The 20,429-nt window shown below is 34.0% G+C and overlaps 2 protein-coding genes across 3 annotated transcripts; one reads left to right on the top strand and one right to left on the bottom strand.

Moving 5' to 3' along the window:
• Positions 1-618: 618 nt before the first annotated feature.
• LOC124635224 (putative nuclease HARBI1) lies at positions 619-2,284 on the top strand. The gene is made up of 3 exons (XM_047171060.1): positions 619-1,100; positions 1,216-1,493; positions 1,612-2,284. Exons 1-3 carry the CDS (start codon positions 829-831, stop codon positions 2,184-2,186), a joined length of 1,125 nt encoding a protein of 374 aa, XP_047027016.1. The 5' UTR covers positions 619-828; the 3' UTR covers positions 2,187-2,284.
• LOC124635225 lies at positions 2,268-4,261 on the bottom strand. Of its 2 annotated transcripts, none has more exons than XM_047171062.1 (5): positions 3,332-4,261; positions 3,064-3,195; positions 2,867-2,923; positions 2,693-2,785; positions 2,268-2,465 (listed from the first exon to the last, which is right to left on the bottom strand). In XM_047171062.1, exons 1-5 carry the CDS (start codon positions 3,720-3,722, stop codon positions 2,269-2,271), a joined length of 870 nt encoding a protein of 289 aa, XP_047027018.1. In that variant the 5' UTR covers positions 3,723-4,261; the 3' UTR covers position 2,268. The 2 variants fall into 2 exon arrangements, with proteins under 2 accessions (XP_047027018.1, XP_047027017.1); XM_047171061.1 differs by having other exon boundaries at positions 2,867-2,929; positions 3,332-4,260.
• Positions 4,262-20,429: the final 16,168 nt, after the last annotated feature.

The following is a 20,429-nucleotide window of genomic DNA, read 5'->3' as shown; positions in this document are numbered from 1 at the left end:
ACACTAACCTACCACCTAAGTCAATCGTGATAGCTTTAGTTTTGTGTCTCCGTTTTAATTAATTTGGTTCACGAAGTCGCCACTTCGGGCGTCACGACAAGATGGTTCGAGAGTACTGACTGACATACTTCAAAATGTCACCAAATCATTGGGATTATCTGAGATCGCTACCGGTAGCCTACCCTTTTGACCGTCATTGTTTCGAGTATTGTGTGTCTAATTCCACATGAGGAATTAGGTCCTGATGCGAAAGATAAACTTAACGAGAAACGTGTTGGAGGTATTAAGTAATGTTTTTAGACGGTTCTTAGTAATGTGTGTAGAAGATTGTTCATTGGAATACATGATTCTATTTAGGCTTACAAGGATGTTTTTTGTCATGTTTAAAGCATCTAATCTTATTTTTTTCACGAGTGATTTCCTCATCGTCTCTATAGCTTTACATGATACTGCAATTACAAACACACGTCGAATTCATGTTTATTAAGGTATCACTCCCCTTCGGTAGGACCAATGCATAACAAAGCGGGTTTCAATTGCAAATTACTAGACATGGATTAGGCGGTGTCAGACCTGTTAGTGCCAAGTCACACATACGCCCATTGCTTTGTGACTTAGGGTCTGTTTCACAATGTACCGATAAGTTCTGCACAAGTTCCGAATAAGCTATTTGTTACTTATTTGTAGGATAAACACATTTTTTGCGTTTCACGACTTTCGAATAGTGCTATGTGTCATATAAAGTCAGCGATAAGTTATGGGTCGGTTGAAGTGGCAAATAGCACAGTTATCCGACACATAAGTAGTGTGTTTGACAGTTAAAATTGAATGACATTTTCTTTCTTTCGTTCGTGTTGTGTTTTAAACAATTATATACCTATTTCAATGGCAATGGACATTTTTGAGACTCTTGAAGATGAGTTTGATGAATATTTCGATAGACTCACAATACCACGCAAGACTCCAGTGTATCGGGAAAGAATAAACTATATGGAGACATTAGACGAAACGGACTTCAGGGCGCGCTTCAGACTCACTAAGAAAGCTGTGATGTTTGTGTATTCAATTATTGAGAAAGCAATATCTGTCCCTACAGAAAGGTAAGTAAGCATATACCTAACCTGCAGCCTGTATTCTTATAATGTCTCGGCTCCGTCTAGCTATTGTATATACCTACTGTAACTATACCTGATCTAACTCCAATGTTTTTTTCAGGAATTTGGCTATAAAGCCAATTAATCGTCTACTGTTAACATTGAGGTTTTACGCGACGGGAAGCTTTCTTACAGTAGTAGGTGATTTCTCTGGTGTAAGCAAAGCTTCTGCCAGTCGCTTTGTCTACCTGGTTTCACAAGCTATTGCACGATTGCGTGGGTTGTTTATCAAATTCCCAAGCAACACTGAAGACATACAGCAAGAGTTTTTCAATATAGCTAAATTCCCAAGGCTTATTGGTGCTATCGATTGTACCCATGTACCCATAAAATCTCCAGGTAATATATATTAAATAGGTACTATGAATGGTAATGTAAATAAAGGATTATTTGTCAAACTATGTACCAAATGATCAAATTGAGCTGTTTTTATAAATGCTGTTTACATTATTTTCAGGTGGAAACAATGCAGAAGAATGGAGAAACAGGAAATCACAATTTTCTTTTAATGTGCAAACTGTAGTGAGTGCAAAGTTAAGGATCTTGGACATAGTGGCTAGATGGCCAGGAGCAGCTCATGATCAAACAATATTTAATAATTCTTTTATAAAGCAACGACTTCAAAATGGAGAATTTAGAAACTGTGTAATTGTTGGTGATAGAGGATATGAAAATACTTCATACCTACTTACTCCACTACAAACTCCTATGACTCCAGCAGAACATCTGTATAATGAATCCCAAATAAGAAGCAGAAATGTAGTAGAAAGAACCTATGGGGTTTGGAAAAACAGATTCCCTATTTTATCAAAAAAAATTTTGCTATCTGTATCTCGTGTACAGGCTGTAATAGTGGCATGTGCAGTGTTGCACAATATTGCAATAGATATGCGAGATGACCATTTTGAAGCCATTTACCCCGTGGGTGAGCCAGATGAACACGATGTTGTGAATCAAAGTAGTCTAGAAAATGTGGGGGATGCAACAGTGCGAAGTAATTTAATTAATGATTATTTTGGTTCATTACTATAATAATGATAGTCATTTATAGGCATTTTGCATTCCATTAATATAGTAGGTTATTAAATGTATTCTGTGTTAAATAAAAAACGATTTATTTTTCAAATTTATTTAAAAAGTATTTTTTTTCCAACGCCCACATTTCTCTTTTGTGCTCCCTTTCTTCCTCTTCAAAGGCCCATTGCTTTCTTTTATTTAAGAATTCTTCCTCCAGAATCTTCTTCTGTAAATCTGCAATCTCTAATTTTGCATCAGCTACTCTTTCGAATGGCCTTTTCATCTTCTCAGCAGCTGAAACAAGATATTTTCTTTATTGTAAATATGTATTGGTAAAAATTACACAAGCTGGTATCAACATCATTTAATTTACCCATACAATCTAGGTCTCTTCTATAGTGGAGTTCCAATCAAACCACAGGTTGACGGTTGAACCATTACATTGCAACTCTGTTATACTGCACATCAATATAAAATATCTAAATACATGAACTAAAACAAGAACGATTAAAAGAACTTACATAAGGCAGGATGTTTTTTGGAGCGCAGAGATTTTGGCTTCCAATTAGTCCACTTCTCATCATTGGCAACTTTTTTGGGTGTAGTATATTGACCTAAAATTAAAAAGAAAAGGTGAGAATGTTATGAAGGTGTGCTTATCAACAACACGGAGACACAACAGGAACACTACTTACTTATCTTTCTTCTGGAATGCCCTTCCTCATCAGAGTCATCATTTTGTGTAGACTGACCTTCAGCTGAAAACGAAAATGGAGTTTTTAACAAGAGTTTAATGGATGAAAAGTTTGTTGGTAGAAATATTTCATTTTAGTTAAAACAAGTGGCAATATGGCTATTTAAGTTAAATTGGTTTGTAGAAAAAGTAACTTACTCATGTGATGCTCTATATTGGTATCCACTTGGACACAGTTATTGTCTGCAATAATCATTTCAATGTTTTGTGTTAATTGGTTGGATGTGGAAGGTGTTGGTGGAGGACATACTGTGTCTATTTGTATAGGATCTGCAACATAAATAAAATTAAATAAGAAAGAGAAGAGCATGACAATTGTATTATAATTCACTTACATACAAAATACAGATCGGCTCGTCATATTAGTAGTACAGAACTAATAACAATTTTAAACTTATGATCTTACCAACATGATCAGAATCAAATTCACTTTCGATTCCATCTACAGACAACAGTATCATGTCTTTCACTTTTTCTTCTACTGGCGTCAGAGGAGGAGCAGCACTAGGTCCACCTCCCGTGCGATACGTTTCGGCACGTATTAGAGCAGACTTTTTCCTGGTATTTCTTTTTATTCCTTCGTATTTCGCTTTTAATGTTTTGGCACTACGATAATTAGTACCGCTTTTGCTATTAAATAGTGCCTCCAATGTCTTCCAGCACTGTTCTTTTTCATTCCATGTGACTGCATCACTTTTCTTATTTTCTAAAATGCTTTTATGTTGAGCAACGAGTGAAGTTAGAAGCTCAACTTCTTCCCGGCTGAAGTTAACGCTTCGTTCACGTTTTGATGTCATTTTTCAATACATAGAAATGACTGTGCATAAATGTATTCAAGAGGTACACTCAAATCGCAAGAATAGCAAAAAAACAGAAACACAAACACCAACGACTAACATAAAAAATTTAAATTACCACGCGCGGCTGCTAATACTTATATGTGACTGTGAGTAATTGTCACTGTCAAACGCGTTTCGTTACCAGCAATTTTCATTTGCCATAAAATCGTTTGTGTAAGTTTTTATAACCGTTATGTGGATAATAACTAATTTTATAAAAATATTAAAGTAAATCAATGTTTCTTGTATAATTTGAAATATGTTTATAAGTAGTTTCTTTTACTTTTTTTTGTACTTAATGAAATGACATCAAGAAACGAAACGTTTGTATATGGTGTTGCCACCGCACTTACATATAAGTTTCAGATAGTTATGTGTTAGATAAATTATGTTTGTGAAACGCAATGTTTCTTATTCGGAACTTTTATCATCCGAATAATTTATGTGTAACATAGTTATTTGGAACTTTATCCATACATTCTGAAACAGACCCTTAGTCTTAGAACCTATGTTGTCAATAAGTCTATAGACGTCTTTTCTTTCTTTGAATGAGAAAGTTATGTTGGCTTTAATGGTATGGTTTTTCCCTCTTAAAATGGTTCACAATTAATAGCTAGTGTAATTATAGTACCATATTATTTTTCTAAAGTCCTTTGACTTCATCTATTTCATCTTTTTCTGCATCATTAGGTAAACCTATTTCATTCGCTGCATCTATAGGCATGATTTCAGCCTCTGCTACAATGAAAATCGTCGTGTACACGTAATAAGTATTGCAGCATAAATTAAATGGTATCCGAGTGTGAGAACGTGGACTACCTCGATAGCACGGATTCGGTGATGTCGCAATGTTCCAATTAGATGCTCATTTGTGTCAGTCGTGCTTTGTTGCCATTCATTGGCGGCGAACAATTGACTCATTGTGAATGTGTTTACCTATTAGTTTTCAAAATCACCTGGTTTTGTAGGTACTGTTTTATGCTTATTCATTTTATTTCGTGGTATTGGTTGCGACGTGACTTTGTAGTACCAAAATGTTCATCAGAACGATAACGGGTGACAGTTTTATGTTTGAAGAAATAAAGAATAGAAACAAGATCTCATAGTATTCTTAAATTAATGAATAGCCTATTATTAAATTCAATTGTAATTCTAAATATGAAAGGTCACCTTGATAACCCGATAGAGAATACCCATACGGCTCTTCTCACTGTCCCAAATATGTATAGGACCATTTAACGAGAGTGCCTCATAAAGCACGAGTATTATTTAACTACAGACTCAATAGATTCAATCAGTGATACAACGATTAACATAGTACACACCCATCGTACTAAGCCAGGCGGGGTAGTGACACAATGGACCAAACGCCATAACATCATCAAACAATTTCAAAATCTGATCCTATGCATAACGAATGGAGTTGATAAATAGTTTGAATTAACCGATCTAATACGGGTCACCCACAACACAGTGACTCGACGGATTCTCGACTAGTAATGATAATTGAACTGGCAAACACCCAGTCTGGACTATCAGAACCATCTATTGAGAAACGACGCTGGAAACTATATGACTTGCGCTATTGTATTTATGATTGTTTTTTTTATTTTAATTCTTGTCTTCCGACACAATCTTTAGCGTTCTGATTAGCTCGAGCTTTACCGCTGTGAATTGTTTCAAACAGCCCGTTAGAATATTGAATTATGTGCGTCTATGAGCGAGCCGTTCGGAAATCAATGGTCATTTCACGTATAATTGTTGCTCAATGTTTTACATTTGGATATTACTATCATTGATTCTGTGAAAATGACGGGAATTTTCCTTAAACTATACTTGATAGGAATATCAATGATGCAGGAAGTCTAGTTTAGAAACAGTGATCCATTAAAGACGCATACTTTTAAACAACATAGACTACTTAAAAAACTTTAGGGACAAATATTGTTGAATCGTAGTACTGAATTGATTGGAAGTTTCCTATCGTTAAAATGTATGATATAGTCTGGTCATGCTTCGTAACATCACGTGTGTGAATTTATTAAATTACAGCATCAATGAATTTCTCCATAGTTCTGATTTACAAACAGCATTCTTTAGCATTTTATCTGTTTGCGCCAGAATGACGATTATGTTTCTTCGCTCAACCGTTAAAACAATTACTTATAGGCCCATAAATTTGCACTAAACTATACTATCTATAGTTTTTCAATATCTCTCACCACAATGCTAAGTTGTCCGAATCACCATTCGTGTCAGTTCGATTAAACAATTCAGGCTCGTTAATCAAATACCTGGCATAAATATTAATCGATTAGCTCATAATATCGATTTAGAATGTGTGATTGTTTATTACATTCATATACAAATAAACTAGAATATATAAAACATATATTATGTAGAGTCATATTTAATGAGACTTAAACACTGCAATTGCAAATACTTATTTTACGAGCTAAGTATGCTTAGTTTGAGTGTTATCACAATTTATTAAAAGTTACTTTTCGTATTTTTTATTATTATTGATATGTATTACATATAAGATAGTGATTTTATTTCGATCCATTCCTGTATTTTAAAATTTATTCATGAGATAATGTGCTTAAGTATTTAGTTTTATCTGTAGTTTCGATCAGAACTTTAAACTGGTTAGACTTGACCGACATGTTTGTTGCATTGTCATAAAGGGTTTCTCTAATTGAATTTTGGTAATAAGTGAAACAATGCAGTTTATTTTAATATAGATTAACGACCGATGACTTGACACCTCCGACCAAATCTGAAGCCGGTTCTTCACTTACAACATTACCATTGCCGTCCGAAAAATAGATGTTGAAGACAAATTGAACCTTATTTCTTAGAGTTTAAAATCCATTGATGGAAAAGATATCTTTGTAAAAATTATAGATGTGTTTCTCTGAATTAAAATTAGTTCGAAATATATTAATATGTATTAGTGTCAACCTTTTTACGTTATTGGTTATTGGTTCATTGTTGGGTTATGTTAATTTTTCTTGTGATATATTTGTTTTGTTAGATAGATATCTGGTTTACAGTATAACCAATAATAGATATCTATTGTGTTTTGTGATTTGTGTTGCCATGAGAATATTTTTGACCAAATATTTTATTTTATCAAATGAAAAAACTATGGTCACAAAAAAATATATTAAATTAATCTTATATTATTAATCCGATGGTATTTCACGTTTTTGTTGTTAATTAACAAACTCTTAGTAGCATTTCTTTTAGTTGGTGTAGGAATATTTATTTCTTTAGCAATGCAGACCAACATGAAGTATAGGGGCATTCCTACAAAAGTTATTGTCATTCCTCTGACATTTTCTTTTGAATATTCTTAGGTATTTTATATTACACACAAAATCAAAAAGCAATTATTGTATCAAGATTGTTCCATCGCTCACGTTGATTTACGATCGCATTGAATACTTTCAAGTGACCAATAAAATCGTCCAATAAATACATCCGGTCTCATTGTTCGAGATGTTTCGGCACGTTTACGAGATGTTCACCGAAATACGACTGCTTGACATGTAAGTCTTGTAAGGTATTTTCATAAAGAAAGCCTTTAATTACACGTTTTTTGAAGTAGCTTTGGCATCATCTTTTGTTGAAGATAAAAGTAATTTTTACAACAGTTTTTAAGTCTTTCAATGCTAGGTATTTTTTTTCCATATCATAGTTGTTGACATACACATGTACCTAGGTATAGCTGTAACCAACAGACAGGCACAAATCTTAACTGCTTTTCAGGTAGACACTTCATTACCTAAAACTTTAAAAGTAGTTTTCTTAACTAAATCAAAATTCTAAGTAGGTACAAGTTTCAAGGTTCAAGATTGTACCTCCTGCCTTGTGTTCACGCAGATAATATTTTATTTCACCTATTAAATAATTTCCAGGAAGCATAAACACTTTTAAATTAAGAAATTATTTCTGGTCTCCTTCTACAATCACAACATATAAAATCTTCATTCAAAATTGAACTCCACCGCTTTAAGAAAGGTCAATTTACCAATCTTGCTGTCACTCAAATGTACTCGCTTTAATAAAAACAATGCCTTCTTTATTTTTGTTTTAATCCCATCGGCTCTAAAGGGGTATTAAGTTATTTATGACTTATTGCATTTTAGTGTTATGTATTAAATTGTACGGTTAAAAAGGAACAATATTATGTAGCATACAATATGTAGGTAAGTAAATAATTAAAGTATATGATTTTATAAATTTAAATTATCTTCTTCTTCTTGGCGAGTCGATGGCAACATTTAAATTATGTATTTTATTGTTAATGAAATCACTGTCTCAACACCAAAAGCTTTTCATATAGGTGATAGATTTCCTTTTAGGTCATTTCAAGACATCATCCGAGCCTTTTTCCCAATCATGTTGGGGTCGGCTTCCAGTCTAACCGGATTCAGCTGAGTACCAGTGCTTTACAAGAAGCGACTGCCTATCTGACCTCCTCAACCCAGTTACCCGGGCAACCCAATACCCCTTGGTTAGACTGGTGTCAGACTTACTGGCTTCTGACTACCCGTAACGACTGCCAAGGTATTCAATGACAGCCGGGACCTACAGTTTAACGTGCCATCCGAAACACAGCCAATGGTGTCTAAAATATACTTAGAAAGTACATACAAACTTAGAAAAGTTGCATTGGTACTTGCCTGACCTGGGATCGAACCCGCGCCCTCATACTTGAGAGGTTGGTCCTTTACCCACTAGGCTACCACGACTTTTCAAGGTCATTTCAAGACAATGAATTAAAATATAGTTGACTTAGGGCTGATTTTTCAATCGCCAGATAACTTTTATCTGAAGAATATTTTTATCGAGTTGACACTTTTTGTATGGAAAATATGTCAACCCGCCATATTTATTCCTCAGATAGAAGTTAACTGATGATTGAAAAATCAGCCCTTATATGAATAAATCTACGTATCCTGGATGAGTTCAACTCTTATCTCAGTAAAAAAACACCATATAAAACTGATATTTGATGTAAAAAGATAAAAACAAGGAAACGGAATCGTAAATAAATCGAAAACAAGATTCCAATTTGCTTACACAGCCAATTGCCATCAATTTTATTGCACAGAAAAGCCAATCGACACACAAGTGCGTACACTTAACCTCACTTACATTGTAAGTTGCTTTCTTATTAAAATAATCATAAAACACTAAGAGAGACTTTCTCAAAACCTACGCAGTGTGAGGTCGATGCCTCAGTGAGGGGAATGCGGATCTCATCGCTCCATCGATGTAGATTGTTTTAATTGTTTCAAGATGAGACCGGGGAGCGGCCGTGTCAATGAGAGGTCAACTAACGACGTGATTAGTATTTCAAATCGAGAACTCGATTCTGCTTAATTTGAATCGATGTTTTATCGATACGTCGCCAGTCACGAGTTTTGTTTGTGCTAATTATGTAAATGTCCGTTTTAATTGCCATAAACTATGAAGAGAAAATGTTTTATGTTCTGAGTGAAATAGGTTTATTATGATGCTCTATGTTAACGGGTAGTAAGTTCTTGATGTTAGCAGATAACCTTTGGCTCTCTCACATTAGCAAAACAATGTGTTTTGTCCAATAAGAAGTTATTTTGCTCACCTTTGAGTAGTAATGAACATATCTGAGTTGAAACCATTCCGAAATTTTATGTGTTATTAACATTTTAACTGTTTCATAAAATATAAAGTAAAAAGGCTTTAAAACTTCGTAAAATTCGAGCCTTTTCATTCACAAAATGAAATTGAATTAAGACTGTATTTACATACGGCGCAGTGACATTAACAGAAATCCAATACTTTTTTGGTATAAATACAAAATAATTGCTGACTGCGTTAAAATGTACTTACGGCCTGTGTGTTTATATAAAACCTCAGACTTTTTAGAGTTTGATAAAATTAAAAGTCTGTCCAAAAAATAAACACTTGTAGGTACATTCGATATCACACAATACTGATAGGGCTGGCACTGTTTGTAATAAATTAATTAACGAAAAAAAAAAAAACCTTTAAATGAAATCCATTTTGGACAGACTTTTTTTGAAAATACAGAAATTATACATTTTTACATTATATTCATTTAATGAAGTTTAATGTTTATCAAACGAAAAATGAACATAAAACAAAATAAAAGAACATTTTAACTGTAACTTTTTCCTAATTTCTCATTTATTTAATTTATTTTAAAATCGTTTCATTCACTTCAAACCAGGTGTCAACCTTAATAATCTAAACTTTAATTCCCGCCTACATTTTTAATAAGTGGCGTTTGAGTGTTTAATAAAAACGGATTGTCCTCCCAATGGTGGGGTGTAAATAAAAACATGTTCACATGCTCGCCACAACTTGCTTAGCCGACATTACGTTTTGGAAAATCGTTAGCGACGCCTACGGACACATTTTGTTGGACCTTTGGAACTTTTAGAAAGGATCTTTTGATAATTTCTTGAATGAAACTGAAGAATATAGGACGTATGTTAAATCCATATTTTTGTAACTGTTTTCGTCCATGCTTGTTTAAGTAAAAAGAAAAAAAAATGTGTTTCGAAGAAAAAAATTACTAAGCATTTAGAAATGCATTTTGCTTGAAAAGTCACTGACAGGTTCTACCTAGACAGCACTATGCTATTGTAAAAGTTAGTAATTTCAATGTTCTTAGTAATTTATATTTAAGCAATTCCAAGAACCGCAATAATCAATATTTAAATTCAAGTGACGCCATCAAAGAAAGATGCCACCTCTATAACTTCTAAAGGCTACAACTTGGTATCACGACGCATAAGCCGTCCTCTCACTTATCCGTAACACCACACCCCGAATGCACTTAATGTACAAAATATTGTAATGTTATTATTATTTCATATGATAACCCGAAGCTTCGCCTTTTCAATACCGGATAAAATAATTTCAATAGCAATGTGTGCCTGGTCGAGGATAATCTCTAAAGGAAGATAGGACAGGTATGCACTATGATTATTATCATGAATTTATCTAATAGGTGGCATTCGATGATATGGAGCGTATTAATTGGGTAAGGAGAGCTCGTGATCATTTAACACTATATAATGGGTTGGTATGAATGTGGTTGCTTTTGAAAGGGATGGCAGATTTAAGAACTTATAGAAAGACTTGTAGAAGTTTGTAGCATCATTGAAGTGGGTGTTATGAAAACGTAGCAATTTAGAGTGTTTTAAAAGTCAATAACTGAAATGAATATTGAAATCTATAAGAAGAATGTAGCGACCATTTATTATACTACACTAAGCTCTAGAAATTAAAATCCAATACTTGCGAGCTCTACGTATTCAGGATTAAACTTTTACGACGCAGACATGCAATTCATAGCAAATTAATGCAGAATATAATCTTTGCATTAAAAATCCAATAAGTGTGATCACAAAAAAGAAAGCAAACATTTATCACGAACATGAACATAACATTACAGAGGCATCTCAGGTGGGGCATAAAACTGGCCAGGATCACAACCCACCTAAACTAAACGTAGGCAGACCCAATAAAAAGCTCTAAGCCATTTAAATCTCTCTAAACGACAGGGTTATAGTTTAATTTTACTGCAGAAAGCATTTCCATCACAATTGGAAGTGACTCCTTGTCATTTATTTTAAAGTGTTTGCGGGGTTCGTCCTGACCGTGCGTTATCATAAATCTTTTTTAAGATCGCACTTTAAAGCCAGATAAGGTCGAACCCAATCGACTAAAGATTGCCCTTTACCGAATTTACAATGCTGACGAATTGTCAGAGCAACGGGAAGGATTAGTTGACAGCGCGATGGGACGCTTGGTAGCGATTTTTGGATGGCAATGGAAATGCAATTATGTTTTGAAAAAGTTAAGAGTGCCAAGCTTTTTAAAATCAAATATTATGGTGACCAATTTAACGAAAATAAAAACAAGAAAAAATGTGACCATTAAATAAAAAAATATAAGTCGAGCCGAATAAAAGTGTTTTCATAGTCAATAATAAATAGTCTACGCTGCGGACGGAATTGCTGGGATAATTATACCTACAGAATGTCATTATAATTAAAACGTTTATTAATGAACTTGATCAAAATGGCCAGGGACCACACGAAAGAGACATCGATACTTTTAAAACAAATACTATAACTTTTACGACTTCCATCATTTGAATTTGCCCAAAAAACACTCAAAAAATTGTATTAATTTTATCTTAATCACGGTAAACATGGGTACCACATAATTTTGTATGGGAATTGATTCAGATGTACACGTTAGGCATAAAAGTGTCGTAAAATTCTTACGACCTTTCTGTAACTGTTTTAATCTAAGGCAAAAAACGAAATGATTGAGTGGTGGCTGCGATCTCAGTAAATTGATTAAGTGTCTGATTTTTTAAATATTTCCCGTTTAGTGCGGACCATGTTGAATGATCAATTAAGTTGATCGACGTTTGACTGCGGTGATTTAGGAATCATATGGATCGGAACCTTAATCTGAATGATACTCATATTTTGGCAGCAAGCTTGTAAGATCTCGGACTGTATTACAATGATAATTTATTCAAACATGTTGATTAATATCTGGTACGAGCAAACGAGTGTCAATTTATGTCGCTGTTTATTTTTCTAATTAATCATTCTCGAAATAACTACTCATAAATTATAATCTATCTAAATCTTAGTTCCTAAAAAAGTCGCCCACCATCTAAAACTGCTAATTACAAATCCTTTCAATAGAATTCAACACATGACTAATTTACCCACCACCTAAAAACCATTGCGTAAACTATCATCAATACAGCTATCTAACAACTCCCAAATCAAAATACTAAAAATCAGACACAACACAACAATACGACAATAGTCACAACAATAGACACCAAACTTTAAGTCCAACGACGCATTTAATTTCATAACTAAACGTATGTTCGTTTTTGTGCTTGAACCACAAAAGATCTAATTGAACTGAAAAAAAGGAATGATTCTCAAATGATTCGTGTTTGTTTGTGTGATTGATGTATCGACGGCTCGAGTCGGCTATTTAACAGTCGGTTAGACAAAATAGTCGAGGTATGCGAGACGTCGGGGTGCCATACCAGTACAGCTTCGATGTACGTAGCGTATAATGTGCGAGTGGTGCTCAAAGTTTTTGGCTAATTATTTTAATTTGAGTTGAGATGGTTAATCCAAAAAGGAAGACGACATATAAGAATGTGATAAAGAAACAAAAGCTTAGTGTCATCTAAGAAATTATAGTGTCACGTGTAAATGCACGGTGCCGTTCTATGATTGACAATATAATTTAAGCTACAAAAGTATATGAGAGTATAAGTAGAGGAAGATGACGGAAAAGCTGACCAAGATAACTTAAGACAAATATTGATAAAGTGGAATAAATTGCTCATGCAAAATTGCAGTATAACAATATTCCTGGGAAAATTTACTGTTCCATCCTTTATTACTATCATATCATATAAACATTGAGCACCACTGTCTCAACAAACACAAAAGCGTGCGTGTGTGCGTGTCGTGATCACAATCAGGTTATTTCACTGGTAATTATGATACGACGGGCGAGAGCCCGACCCCGGGTCATACAGTCCGAATGTAGCACATATGTCGAATAGTGCTGACCAACGCTCGGCTCTCGGGAATTTTCGGCAACTGAATTTTGCAATGCGTTTCGCCGAATTCCGAAAACATTGAATAGAAAAAAAAATAATTACAGAAATACCTGTTAAATAAGTCAGATAATATTAACAGATCAGATACTTATGTACAAACTAACTAGGTACCTACTTAAGTACATAAAAAAGGAAAATAGACAAATAAGAGAATAGGCGGTTTTGTGGGGCTCAGTTTAATTTAGACCTATTTTCTTTGTAATTAACAATAAATAAATAAAATAATTAAGCATTGAAAAAGTCATCCACATTTGTGGTGCTACAGTTAATATGAATCAGCCATGTAGGCACTGGCGTATCGGTAGTTTTGCGTAGATGCAAATCTATAAGGTTAATGGGTTTAATTGACTTTATTGTATGCACATTTGATTTATGAAAGCTTTTCCCTTTTAGTCTTTTACTCGTTGTTTAATCAAGACGTGTAATAGTTTATATGAACACATGAAATTAATAATATAATATTTGATTGAATGTATAACAAAAAAATACTTGCGAGATAATTTTAACAAAAAGGAAAGTTTAATAGATTGCCCAAAAATTATTTTCGGCCTCGGCTTTGCAATACTGCACGTCACTATTCATAGACACTAGTCACTAAATGTACGTACACTTACCTTCTGATTATAACTCATTACTTCTCGATATGTTTGTTTATAATTTTGAGAAACTGTTTCAAATGTGAAAGCATGTTAGAATCGATTGTTGAAATGTTAATCGAATGATTATTTTTATTGTTTTTGAATCGATGATGATTATAACCTTAGCGTCATTAAAATAATTTGTGCATCACCTTTGCAGTAATAATAACTTTATGCCTCGTTCCTTTCTATATGTATGTATCAATTTGTGGTATCAATGGCTTTCAATACCATATCTATAATCATTCATACAATATTTCGAAGCAAACACGAGTATGATTAAATTCAAATTCCCAAGTTATATGGCTGCAAGGTAGCCAGAAAATAGCTACTAACATACACGTTTTTCATAAACCAAAGCTTAACTATCATATATTTATGAATTAAACAAACACACATTTTTCCACAGCTTAATTTTGTACCAACCAATAAGGGCTATTCCCACCTATACACCGTGTAATCATATTAAACACCATCAAGCGTCGTGGGCGGGAGACCCCGGGTCAAACGAATTCATAGATAAAAAACCTGTCTCAATGACGTCACGAGATCGAACACTCGAGTTCCAAGAGTCATAATCTCTGATCTTAGACCATATAACCAACTGGATCCGCCTTGACCACAAAAATGTATGCAAAAAAGGCTGTCAATTTACGTCTGGGACACGATGCAACGCAGCAAATTCACGCACTTTGAGCACGCAAGCGATCATTTTGTCAAACACGAGGGGAAACTTGACGCACAGGTGAATATGGCAGTGACGTCTCCAGTTGGTTCAATTATCTTAGTTTTGAACACAAGCATACCATGATCCAAACCGTAATGATTCGACGTTAATTTAACACGCATGTTAATTCATACATCAGACAAACGTATGACAACGCAAATGATTTATGATGTTCTTAGATTAGATAATAATTGTTGCTTTTTAAGCTTCTTTATTTTATTATAGACTCTGTGGAGTGATTTGAGTTTGTAATTAGACTTTTTTGTAGCTTTCTGAGCTATGAATGTAAGGAATGCTAGTCTATAATCGAGGGTTTTCTGTAATCATACCTACTAATTATGGTCATTGTAGGTAATACAAACGCCTGTCTTAATCTGACTGATCCCTGTTAATAGCTGTCAATTTGACTATTGATTAGCAGCTGCAAGAAATTATTCATATTTGATATCATTGTTTAAGGTGAAATGACGCACTCTACTGCCACATTAACGAATTGTTTCTGTACATAAATGCGCTAATGGTCGCATAATTTCTTTCAGTTTAAACGAGCTATACAATGATAGACATCACCATTCTTTGCTTCATACATAACCATATCCAAAACTGTAATCATCATCAAAGTCAACGTCAAAGTCAAAGGCAAAAACGTTTATTGTAAGTAGGCTAGTTTTTAGCACTTTTCAAATTTACATTTTTTTTTATAATTTATTGCACGTCAAATGTACAAAAGGACAGTACGCCCAAAACGCCCCCTTTTTACCACTTCCTAGTGGCTGGGAAGAAGAAGTGGTGAAGAACAAACTTCCCAGCAACACAGCTGTCTATTACAGTTTAATTTGAATTTTTAAATTAAATTACATCATATCTGGCCAGCCTTTTTCCAACTATATTAGGATCTGCTGCCAGTCTAACCGAATGCAGCTGAGTATAAGTATTTTTTTTTGTAATAGTAAAATCTTTTACGAAGCCATTGAAACAGTGCGTATAGACAATATTGTTCAAGTATAAACCTATCAGACAAATATTTGTGGTTGCGCAATAGATGCGGCCCACAAGGTGGTGCCCCCGCGCAGTATTTCACGCTGCCCCTGCGTCGACAGTGTTTTGCACTTCGCTGGGGAGAGGGACGGACTTGGGAAAAGATGGGAGAAATTGGCATTTGTAAAATAGGGAAAACAACTAATATATACGGGCACAGACTAATGTAGTGGATGAAATTGATATGGAGGGAAATTACCATGTTTTTGAAATATCTTGATTATGTATTTTACAGACATAATACATGTATTAGGAAGTATTGTATTATAACAGCAATAAGAAACAAAAACATAGGTATTCGACAGAAAGGTAATTAATTTTATTAAATCACAGTTTTCCTTGTCAAGGCGTCATTTTAAGTTGTCGGTGGATTTTGGAAATTTTGCCATTTATAGCAAAAAAAAATATCGTCACTATTTATTATTATTCTTTCGCTAGTATAAAGAGTTTAGTTCCAAATATGTCCCTGTAGAAATGTAGCAGAGCAGAGAGTTAGGCGGTGCGGCCGCAGCGTGTTACCGGCGGCCCACACTCCGATACCGTGTCATCTGTTTATTGTAGATCACCACGAATTAAACTTGGATATCTGGAAAAGACAAAAAAAATTCGAAGGTCTTAAAAAATGTACGAAACTTTGCATAAAAAATTTCCGTAGGGGAGTATTTGCTGCGTCACATAAACTTGTCGGATATCGTTCAGAAAAGTTCTTTCAGAGAAGTGAAGGTGTATTTAAGGAATATGTACGTAGTTTTTGTTCTATCCATTGATTTATATGTTTTTCTGTCATAATAGAAACACAACCAACAACGATTACCTACCTATTACAAACCTTCAAGCTTCAAGTAATATTACATATTTTTTCTTAATATTTTTAATATATATTCTGCACAGCACAACCCACTGTCTGAAGATACTTTATATTAAACCATCAAAAGTGCGCTCAGCATTCAAACTATTTTATCGAAAGCACATCTAGAGAACCTATGAACTATCTTCGCATTGTTTCATTTTACGACGTGTCCACACTATTGTTCCCTTTACAATAGATTTGGTTTACATCGCTCTTATTTCAGAACCAGTTTGTTGCTATGTATAAAAATTACCATTTGTTATCTTTGTTAACAAGACAGGCCACATACAGGTCCTATTTAGGCGATTGCAATCGTAGTACGTGGAAAGTTTTAATAGAACATTATGCTTGGTTTTAGAATAAAAATGGGAATTAGAGAACTGGTCTCTAGTTCAGTCTTTTGGTGTTTCTTGGAATTTTAGATTGAGCTGTTAAACTTTTTTGCGAGGTAAAAAATGTCGTGGTTGCATACTAATTTACTTACTGGTGTATTATGTTTACAAAAAGAGTAATTTTAAACTAATATTTTAAAATTATACACCAAAAAGTTTTCTTTGTTACAATGTGAAGCAAAAATATTAAAAATCAGTAGGTATTTGCTAAAAGAATAAAAATGCTGAAACCTTCCTTTTGCAGTTTCAAGCAAATGGATCGCTAAAGTTATTTATATTCAAAATACCAACAAACAAGAAAAATAATTATCAAAGGAAACATATTCATAATAAACAAAATGTTCCATTGAAAGCTACAGACGCTTAGTTAACATACAGTAAGCAGTTAAATAGAGCTATTAATTTATAAAGGTTATTTAGGAATCCGTAGAATGTTCTAGAACGAGCATCAGGAATGCAATGAACATTTACGCGCATACCGGACTCCACGACATTATTTTGTACTAAACAATGCAGTTGCGAATGATTTGAATAAAGATGTTTACTTGTTTTGTAGATATTCATTTGTTTTGTATTAGAATAGAGTTTCATATGTAAGCTTTGCAAAAATAAGTAGGTAGTTTTGCGTCATTTTGCAGGTAACAATGTGTACAGTTGGCTATCGAAATTGGAAGGGTTATAGAGATTAAACGGGAACAGTCGCTTAAAAAGTAATTTCTTACGACAAAGTCTGAATTATAATCCAAGCCTCTAAACATAATAATATACAACTGCTTGCAAAAATGTAACTTTAATCCGCTAAATTAAGTTTATTTGAAAAAGGGCTCGTTTAGCAGCTGCTGTGCATAAAAGTGTTATTATAAATTTAAAACTTAGTATATTTCATTCTGATGAACGTGTTAATTTCGAAAAACCATTCGAAAGCATTACCAAATATGTAAATTTTCAAAGTAAAAATTTCATTTTATCGCCGCACACGCACCGAACCGTGACACAGTTATTAAAAAACGACAGTATAAACAATTGGGTATCAATGTCGTCCCTTTTATATTATTTTAAAAACCCCAAAGTAATCGCATCGTATCGTAACAATAAAATTTTTATATGTCACAGCACATGCTCTTAAAAAAATCCGTATTATTTAATCCTAAGTGAAGTGTCGTCTTCATTTTATCAAGTTTCAAGTGTCGATATATTGTTATAACGGCGATGCCTGGGTACTAAAGAGTGCGGTCCAGATAACCATGTGGATGTACTCCCCTTGTTAACGATCCCACAACCAAATAAATTTGTAACCAAATTAGTCCCGAGCGATAAAATTTATTCGAAATCCACTGAGGAGAGTAAAAATAACACATTCTCTGTCGGATTAAAGAAGAGATACGACCAAGATACGAGGCTTCGAACGCCTCTTCCGCCCGTTTTTAACACTTCCAATTAATAAAATTGATTTTGTTTTTTAATTAAGCCCGTAACGAAGGCTCGGGGCTTGTTTAGGGACCCAGATCGGGTATACCTCTTAAAACAAGATTTATTTTATTGCTCAAAGCATAGCATTTGGATCTTGGACTGCGATCGTACCCACATGAGGACGAAAAACCGATCGCCTACATTTATAGCGCCATCGATGCATAAAATTCGTTTTTTATAAAATGTAATCGAACTCGTAACAATTATGCTGGTGTAAAATTACCAAGCGGAAATTAGGCTCGTATAAATATTTCCATAGCATTAAAACTGCGTTTTGGCGTCCTTTTTAACGGACGTCACATTAAGAGGTTTTTTTTTTATCAATTGCAACGGTTGATAGCATTTCATTCATGTTTTATCAAGGACTGGAAATAAACCGAAATAGGTACAGTCAGCCAAACCTATATACGACCTGTGAAAAAAATAACGAATTTTGATTTAAAAATTTCATACAATTAGTCCCTCGCTATAAAAAGTTGTATAGAAACGACTGCTAATTACAGTGCCAGTATGTTCAGAAGCACGCATGAATGATGCCAGTGAATGTACGCGAATGTATGGACGAATATTTACGGCGTTCCCTCCACATTTGCATATGAACGTGTAATTAAACTACGGCATGAATGCTAAATACTTAGATCCCTTTTTAAATATGCAGGTACATTTTGATCCCTATGTCTACTGCTTAAAAGTTTTTGCCGATAGTTTTTGTCACTGTTTATTCCGTACCTATTTTTTTTATAAAAAAAAACGATTCAGACTCGCGCACGAAGGGTTCCGTACCGATTTATAAAACGGACAAAAAATCACGTTTGTTGTATGGGAGCCCCCCAAAATATTTGTTTAATTCTAGTTTTCAGTATTTGTTGTTATAGCGGCAACAATAATACATTACCTTTGAAAATTTCAGCTCTCTAATTATCACGGTTCATGAGATACAGCCTGGTGACGGACGGACGGACGGACGGACAGAGCAGCGAAAACAATACGATTAGCATTACGATTTCGGCTCCCTATGGCCTACCAGATATTATATTTTTTTAGGTCCTGCAACTATTACAATCGTCGATTTATAAATATGAATACTGAGATTTTATAGTTACCATACTCGTCCACTTCCACTTATTTTAAACTATACCTCCATATTTAATTACGATCATCGATATTTTTAAAATTCAATAAGTGTCGGTGTACGTGAGTGTAAAGGTAAACACACACTGTTTGTTTTCAAGCCTTTATGTTAATGATTAGGCATAAAACGCCGATGACTAATAATAAGGGACTTTTAATAACAACAAATAGGTATGCTATTAGCACGTACAATATTATAAAACGAAGGTATAAAACTATAAGGAAAAATTCCAATTGATTGTGATCAGGATAATAAGGAGATATACTGGTAAAGTTTGCGCAAAAAGTTGCGCAAGAGTTTTCATCTTTAAGAATAAATAACGATTGTATTGAAACGCTTTCTTTTGGGAAGAGTAACTAATTCGAATACATTATTTCTATCTATACAAAATGTGTCAGCCATCATTTTAAATCCTCTTTTTTCAAATAACTGGTTACCTTATTTATCTCCTTGATGCAACTGGCTTCTTACCTTAGTTACCTTCTTGGTCACCTGGTCGGTTTCCATGTCTCAGGTTTTGTATTCGGTTGGTGCTGTTGTCAAAATTAATGCTTATCAGGTAATATTTATTTTTCAGAAATATTTGGACATATTTTACACAATTCCACGTAAATAATTTGCAATCATCAAATATTCAGTCTTCATCGGTCGTAAAGAAGATGGGGTCCTTTCTGATAAATATTACGTACACATGCTTACAACACAATGTAGCGATAAACCT

The sequence above is a fragment of the Helicoverpa zea genome, chromosome 12, assembly GCF_022581195.2.
Source record: "Helicoverpa zea isolate HzStark_Cry1AcR chromosome 12, ilHelZeax1.1, whole genome shotgun sequence".
In the NCBI taxonomy this organism is placed as follows: Eukaryota; Metazoa; Arthropoda; class Insecta; order Lepidoptera; family Noctuidae; genus Helicoverpa; species Helicoverpa zea.
Note: the sequence above shows the minus strand (reverse complement) of the source record. Positions and strands in the feature narration are given on the sequence as shown.